At 39.6% G+C, this 7876-nt stretch overlaps 1 protein-coding gene across 3 annotated transcripts; it reads left to right on the top strand.

The window, feature by feature from the left end:
• The first annotated feature begins 892 nt into the window (after positions 1-892).
• LOC108874378 (apoptosis regulator BAX-like) lies at positions 893-7047 on the top strand. 3 transcript variants are annotated; one of them, XM_018662814.2, is made up of 6 exons: positions 893-1161; positions 1400-1430; positions 3171-3335; positions 3438-3576; positions 3973-4080; positions 5904-7047. In XM_018662814.2, exons 1-6 carry the CDS (start codon positions 1143-1145, stop codon positions 6039-6041), a joined length of 600 nt encoding a protein of 199 aa, XP_018518330.1. In that variant the 5' UTR covers positions 893-1142; the 3' UTR covers positions 6042-7047. The 3 variants fall into 3 exon arrangements, with proteins under 3 accessions (XP_018518330.1, XP_018518327.1, XP_018518329.1); XM_018662811.2 differs by having other exon boundaries at positions 895-1170; XM_018662813.2 differs by having other exon boundaries at positions 897-1170; positions 3976-4080.
• The last annotated feature ends 829 nt before the right edge of the window (positions 7048-7876 follow it).

Genomic DNA, 7876 nt, shown 5'->3' on the forward strand with positions numbered 1-7876 from the left:
CGGTGCTTAAGTCAACCGCAGAAAACTGCAGGCACCTTGCTCCCGCGTGATTTTAATGTCAGGTGACGTTGCGCAGAATTTCTAACCGACATGCATGGTTTTAAACCCAACATCAAGTTAGCGCTGCGCAGCACCTCTTAAAGGCGTACGCACCTTTAGTTTGCCTTTAATAATCCAAGAAACGGCGAAGGAAGAGTACACAAGATAAGCAAAACAAACAGTTAAAATAAAGTAAAATAATAAAGAGTGACAAAATATGAATCTAAATATTTGGAAAACCAAAAGTAAAAGTAAATAATCTTTTTTCACATTGTTCCAAAAGTAGCCTATAGGCCTTCGACTTCTTTGTTCAAATGCAGGCCTATTTATTATTATTTAACAAGTCTTTCATTCATTAATTAATATTTTCATGACTGACATCAAGTAGCCTATTAACACAAAAAGTGACACGAATGCACCTAGTGCATAAACATCAAATAACGAAAAAATAATAATAAATGGGACACAGTTTTTTTTCTGCTTCTTTATCAGGCTGCTGATGTGTAGGCTTTTGAGAAGGAACGGTTTATGGGTATTCAGTTTCCAAAAGGGGCTAGTGTTTTGGGCGTGAAGGTAAATTTGATGTATATTCAGAGAGGAGAGTAAACAAAATGTTAATGAATGACATTTATTCTGCCAGCTGCTTCTATGACACTAGACTGACAGAGGCGAAACTCATGAATCCTCAGTCCACTTTAAACTTTAAATTAATTCAGTGTGGATTTCAGGTAAGTTCTAACTTCCACGGTAGATAAATGGGATCAGAGTGCTAATCACAGAGGATGTTTCAGCACACACCTTTCACCTTCCAGTGATTTCAGTCAGTAAATGGGACATGTTTCTACACGGATGTATTTAGCTTGTGGACAGTTCATTTGCGCCGCCCATCATATTTTGTCCTTTTTAACGGAGTCCACACTGTATCCTTCTTCACGGTAGTTTAATTTTACGAGTTTCGTCGTCGAAGTAACACTGCTGCTGACTTCACTTCCAGTAGTAAATCTTTAGCTTCTACTTTTCATCGTTTTATGTGACACTGAAGGGAAGCAGAGTTTCTGAGGAAGTTTCTGTGGAAGTTTTTTAAAAGTTTTTTTTTTTAAACCATGGCGTGTGAAGGAAATGGTATGTCCGGTAAGTTTGACAATTTAAATTTAAGTAAAGACAGTTTAAAGTTTAAAGTAACATAAGTGAACAGCCCTGTCTTTCATCGCTGCATGTTATACCGTCCACGACTGTACAAACTGGATACACTGACAACACTATAACAGTTCACAGAGACCATGGTCATATAATATTGCAAGTAAATGCAACATTTTAAACGTGTGGGGTGTACACTAAAGTTGCTGTTATTCCTCCACAGATGAGAGGATAGGGGAAGCCCTGATCAAAGAGTAAGTTTCTTTTTATTTTCTCGGATTTTTACATACTTTGCAAATAGTTTTACTCAGTGATGCTGTATTGATCAATCTCCCTGCCTATAACAAACTATCATACTTGTTTTAAAAGTAAAACGGTTTTGTGCTACTTAATATTAAGTCCTTCAACAAATGCATATTTTCATTATTGAGATATTTAAGTTGACATTGAATCAATGAATGAAAGATCCTCATCACAAGTTTCCACAGCTCATCACCTTTTCACATACTTGTTTTGTTCAATTAAATTTCAAATTTCAATTTCATCAATTAAAAAGACAATAACACAAACAAGAAACAAGAAAAGCAGCAAATGATTATATTCACGACTAGTGAATTCATTTAATTGTGACTTGATTAGTACAATTTATCAATTATCAAAATCGTTGATTGACTATTGACTAGTAATTAGTCAGCTAGCCGTTTTTATTGTTATAAAGTATTTAAAACTCATTTCTTTTTAAGAAGCCCAAACATTAACCATAAATGACTCATGTGACTTCTTTTTCATTTTCCAACCAAACTCTGCTTTCTTTGATTTCTTATCTAAAGCAAGTTTCAGTTTCATTTCGCAGTAACAACTCTTACCCTCTTACAGTAAATCACACCACTCACAAACCATGTTACGTACTTATACTGTGTCATGACTTACATAGGGAATAAAACACAATAAAATGAAACGTGACTGAACTTTGTGTCACTCTTCTCAGAGCTGGTTGTTCCAGCTTCTGGAAGATAACAGCAGGTGTTCTGTTATCTTAAACTGGACGGGATGCACAAAAAAAAGGGGGGGGGCTCTGTCTGGCTCTGAATCTAAGGATGGGCAATATGGTTTTTTATGGTTTTTGGGCTTTGGGATCTGATTTGAATTAACTGTGATCAGAGTCACAGATGTCAACAGGCCTGCTCTACTGACAGTGGTCAGCTGAATCCAGCTGTTCAATAGCCAACTTTAAACTAACTTCATCTTAGTGCAAACTGTTTTGGGGAATGTGTCCAATGTATGATTATCAAACTGTCTGTTGTTAAACCTGCAGTTGTTTGCTCACCTCTTTTTCCTCCCACATTTCCATCTGACCGTGACTGACTTCATCATTAGACTCTGTTCTTCCCAGTCTGTTAAAACTCTGAAATGTTTTGTTGATTCATTATGTTTTGTAGTAAAAACAAGAAAATATCTCGATATAACACGAAAAAGAATTTTTTCATGTTCTAGTTCTAGTTTAATCGTGAGGTTTGGACTCCAACCTGAAATTGAGGTGAAGCAGTTTGCTGGAGAGAAGATGGCTCAGTCTGTTGATTTGTTGAAACTAGAAAAACACGTGTAGTGTTACTAAAGGTAGTGCCATCTGAAGCTGAGCAGCTTGCTTGTTTGCTTTGTCAGTGAAGTAGCAATGTTTAGCCAGACCCTGCAGTCTGTCAGCCTGGCTGTCAGCACAGAGTCAATCACCAGTGCCACCAAATAATTTGTCAGATTCACTCACTGACACTGCTGCACTGTAGAGCCTGGCTGTGGTAAAGGGGAGCATTTCTGCAACATAGCAGCAGTTTGAGGTGACGAAGCATGGTAGAATACAGTAAAGAAAGAACTGGATTTAAAAGAATGCCCGGATCAGTCCTGAGACTCGTACTTAGGATCAGCTCAGAATATCTCTCTTAGTATGTGCTGCTCAGTTTGGGAAAGGGCCTGTGTTTTAACTTCCTGTTCTCTGCCAGCGTCATAGAGGAGGAGCTGAAGGACATACCCTCAGAAGACGTCCCACCCCTCACTCCACTGGCTGTGGAAGTAAAGACTGAGCAGGAGCAGAAGATTGTGAACCAGCTGAGCAAAATGATCCGAATCATCGGTGACCGAGTACAGGGTGACAAGGAGTTCCAAGAGTGGGTGTATCAACCTCTTTATCTCAGAGCTCATGGTAGAACACTGAACACTTGTATGGCTCCTTACAATTTTTTTCACCTAAACGTTTGTCTTGTTTGCAGTGCAATAGATGGGGTGGCACAAAGCTCCAGCTCCAAGTGGGATAGATTTAAGGAAGTGGCAAGCAAAGTGTTTGAACATGGGATCACCTGGGAGAGGATTGCTGTGCTTTTCTATGTCGCCGGCAGGTTGGCTGTCAGGGTGAGTTAGCTTCTTTTTGCTGCAGATCAGAAGGGGTCATGGAAAGATCTCTAGTGGTACCCCTTGTGGTCCTCATTTTTTGAGTTTCTTAATTGTGTTAATGATCATTACAGTGCAATTATGCACTTTGCAAAGATCACCTGTCCATTTAAGAGTGGGCACTGTTGTTATTTGCTTTACAATAAGGAAGGTTGAGTTTCAAAACGCAAAAATTATTTGTCCGTTCAGCTGTAAGGATATCTGTATCTCTTTTCTTATTTTCCAATAACTCAGCCCCTCCTCTTGATTGAGACTGGCAGGGAATTGAGTTCTGTAGGCTCCACACATAATGACCGATAAGTAATGGCCAAAAAAATCAAATATCATTTCACTTAGACCTTGTGTTTATATGTCCAGCAGATGGTAGAGGCTCATCTTCCTCAGTCAGTGACAGACATCCTGAGGTGGACTGTGGATTTTTTCAGAAACAATCTCCTGGGCTGGATTCGGGAACATGGAGGATGGGTATGTTAGGCCTTCTTTTCTCTCAGATCACTCTCCTGTACCACGTTTGTTCCATGTGTGATGTGTGGTCACAGGATTATTGTAAGAGCACTGAAACGATTGGTCATTTAGCCTCACTTTATGAGATTATACAGCAGAGTAGCTATATTTATTTTTTCAGTCCAGTGGATCTTTATGGAATGCAGATTCTATCCAGAGAAGACAGTGAAAGGTGATATTTTATGTCAGTGGGGAATGATGTCAGCTTGGGGGAGCTGTTTAGCCACCAGATTCCATGTTCGCTTTGATCAAATAACCCACAGATGAGTGCTCAGTTCTACAGCAGTTAAATAACATCCTTCTTTTTAGTTGTTGCCTAAACTGATTGTAATTAGATTCAGTGTAACCCCTTGTAGGATGTTTCTGTGCAGGACCTTTACCACGGGACCAAGAACCTTTTGAAGAACTCAAGAACTTAATCCATGTTTGACCAGAGGTATTAGACTAAATTTAGACCCAGGTGTAAAAAAGTCTCTGATCTGAGGGTAGTCCTTCCTATGGGTTCAGTTCAGAGTTTGCAGAGCCAAAAGCCACAGATCAGTCAACACCTGTGTCCTCCTGCTCTTTGTGGTCACCTATACTGTGTTTTAATGCAGCCAAACCCACTAAACAGTTGTTCTGATTTACATATTTTTTTTCTGCTCTGACAACTGAAAGAGTATGAAATCATGATTTGATTGCTGTTCATGAACACTACATGTTAATCAGTAGTGATTCCCACACTGCAGACCTGTGGTGGTAAAATCCAGAATTGGACTGAGGGCTGAAATGAAGAAAAAAAGATGTGTTTACAAATTGGACAGGTTTATGTGGTGTATACTCTCAGTCTTACCTTCAATCAAATCACTTAGGTAGAACAGAAGTCTATTTTCAGCTGGCTGCGTCTTATTTTATTTAACTAATAAATCCTCTTCTCTTCAACCCACGGAGACGCGAGGATAGCTGAATTGTTTGCATACAGTATTCAATTCAATTCAATTCAATTCAATTCAATTTTATTTATATAGCGCCATATCACAACAACAGTCATCTCAAGGAACTTTTCATATAGAGCAGGTCTAGACTGTACTCTTTAAAATAGGTATTTACAGAGAGAGACCCAACAAATCCACCATGAGCAGCACTAGGCGACAGTGGAGAGGAAAAACTTCCTTTAAGAGGCAGAAACCTCGAGCAGAACCAGACTCAGGGTGGGCGGCCATCTGCCTCGACCAGTTAGGTTAAGTGGGAGAGAGAGGGAGGGGGAGAGGGGGGAGGAGGGGGTGGAGAGAATAGTGGGAGAAGAACATAGCATAACACAGGTTCCATGTAAGAAATGTAAGGTGATGCCAGTAATACAGCAGTAGTAATGATAGTAGTGATAATTAAAGTATTAACTGCTAACATAGCAATACAACTAATAGCAGTGTAAGTAATTTCTAATTGTAGCAGCAGGTGTTGAGTGGAGTTGTAGGAGCAGCAGGAGACTTGTCATCACAGATCAGACTCTACAGCTCCAGAGGCAGAAATACCTGCAGAAAGAGACAGAAGAGGAGAGAGAGACGGAAGAGCACAATACTACAGGAGAGGGAAGATATTGAAGTATAAGAACAAAACACCTGAGTAGGCAGCTTTCATATTTTGTGTCAATGTAAAGCAAAAAGTCCTGAAATAGAAATAAATAAGCATCAAACTCAGCAGATCTTAGGAAAGAATTTGGAGTCTCCTGTTTAGTTCCTGTAGTTCCATGGGTCCTGGGAGTGTGAAGTTGAAAAGTGCTCAGTGTGTGTGCTGTGTGTCCACAGATCAACAGTTTCTCAGAGCTAGCGGTCGCATCCATGCAGAGCATGTCATCCATGAGCTCTCGCATGTCCGGCCTCGTCATCATCTTCATCGCCGGCCTGGGTCTTGGAAGCTTCATCACCTGGAGACTGACCAGATGACTCTGACCTCTGCATACACACACACCATATTGTACGCCATTATTTGACATGACCGTAATATGTTTACCAGAGGGTTAATTGTTGTGCCCAGATTGTGATCACTTGTTGATGATTTAAATGTGTCACACACACTCTACCATTTTACTTTTCTCATGTTATCTATGCAAAGCATGAAAACTTGAAACAGTCAGATATTTCCACTGAAGATGTACTGTATCATGTTGAAAAGATATTATCCCCTCACATAATTATGAAACAGAAAATCCAAAAATGAAACAATACAACAGTAAGAGTTACCCATCTGACCATATTGGCCAATGAGAAACACCCTCTTTATTTACTTTCAGTGGAAGTGATGAGGGAACAAATAGATTTTTCTTTAAAACATGCCAGTAGAAATGTAACATCTGCATTCAGTGTTTGAATAATCAAGTCCATTTACTAACAAGTACTGTCATGAAACTAGAGGAAAAAATTGTTATTGTTATTCATGTGTTTTATTTAAAGTCCCATTGCTTTTAGTCCTTGGAAAATGGTAGTTTAAGTAGGAATTCCTTCATAGAATCCTTTCTGCAGGTTTAGTGTGACAGGTTTTACAGTTTATTTGCACAAATAATAATAATTTTCTTAATTCACAACCACCACCGAAATGATTTTTTTAATCATAACCGTGTCATGACATCAGTGGTTTCCTTCTCTGAGTGAAGAGTCTCGGCCTTTTTAATGCCACATCCTAATACATAGTATACTATACTATGTACTTTATGTATAAGGATGTGGCATCAAATGAAGAAATATTAAAGCTGTGACTCAGAAGTGTGACTCTGAGCAGTCACTGCCTTTTGCTTCAGTGGGGCAGAGAGGTCACTTTTCACCAAAGGAGACAAAAATGTTAAAGTCTTTATCTTTCAGATTTGTATTTTAAATTGACAAAGATTTGTATTTTCCTCTCTGGCTCTGTTATTGCAGTAGTGGATAATGTATTAAAGGGCTTGTCTTCTTATAATTTTTATCACTGCTGTTTTTATTCAGAGTTGATGTATATGCCGATCAGCCGCAACATTAAAACCACTGACAGCTGAAGTGAATAACATTCATCATCTCTTTGCAATACAATGTTCTGCAGGAAAACCTTGGGCTCTGACATTCATTTGGATGTTACTTTGATATATGCCACCCAGTTCAATATTGTTGTAGACCAAGCACACTTCCCCATGGCAAACACACTCCCCAGTGGCAGGGGCCTCCCCCAGCAGGATGGTGCTCCAACCACACCACAAAAACTGCTCAGAAATAGCTCAAGGAACAAAGAGCCAAGGTGTTGACCTGGCCTCCAAATCCCCCAGAATCCAAATCTGATTGAACATCTGTGGGACCAGAACAAGCCAGATGTTGGAGGCCCCACCCTGCAACCCACAGGACCAAAAGGATCCACTGCCAATGTCCCAGTGGCAGACACCACTGGACACCCTCAGAGGTCCTGTTTCCATTCCATGGTTAATGCTGGGGGCGGTTAATGTTGTGGCTGATAGGTGAAACTACAGCAGGATTATCTTCTAGAAACATCATCATTGTGCAGTGCACAGAGTGCCTGATACAGGGCATGACTGGCATTCTCAGCTAGTTTAAGTTGTTTTTACAGATATATCTACATTGGTGTTTGTATCACCAATAAGTAATGGTGAGTGTCAGTAAAGAAATGGCAGACTACTTTTGAGGTTATTTAGAAACAATGTCATCATACAGTGGCAAAAAGAATTAAGTAAACCCTTTGGAATTTTCTGCTTTTATGCATCTGTGAGCTATGCTTTACAAACAAGAGATCTTATTAGACT

The sequence above is a fragment of the Lates calcarifer genome, linkage group LG11 (genome assembly GCF_001640805.2).
Source record: "Lates calcarifer isolate ASB-BC8 linkage group LG11, TLL_Latcal_v3, whole genome shotgun sequence".
NCBI lineage: Eukaryota > Metazoa > Chordata > Actinopteri > Centropomidae > Lates > Lates calcarifer.

What these genes read in the sequence shown, in the direction of transcription:
- LOC108874378 (XM_018662811.2), top strand. Translation starts at nt 1,143, where the DNA reads ATGGCGTGTGAAGGAAATGGTATGTCCG. An exon ending in GGTGACAAGGAGTTCCAAGA is followed by an intron (nt 3,336 to 3,437) that starts GTGGGTGTATCA and finishes TCTTGTTTGCAG; the next exon opens with TGCAATAGATGGGGTGGCAC. An exon ending in CCGGCAGGTTGGCTGTCAGG is followed by an intron (nt 3,577 to 3,972) that starts GTGAGTTAGCTT and finishes TTATATGTCCAG; the next exon opens with CAGATGGTAGAGGCTCATCT.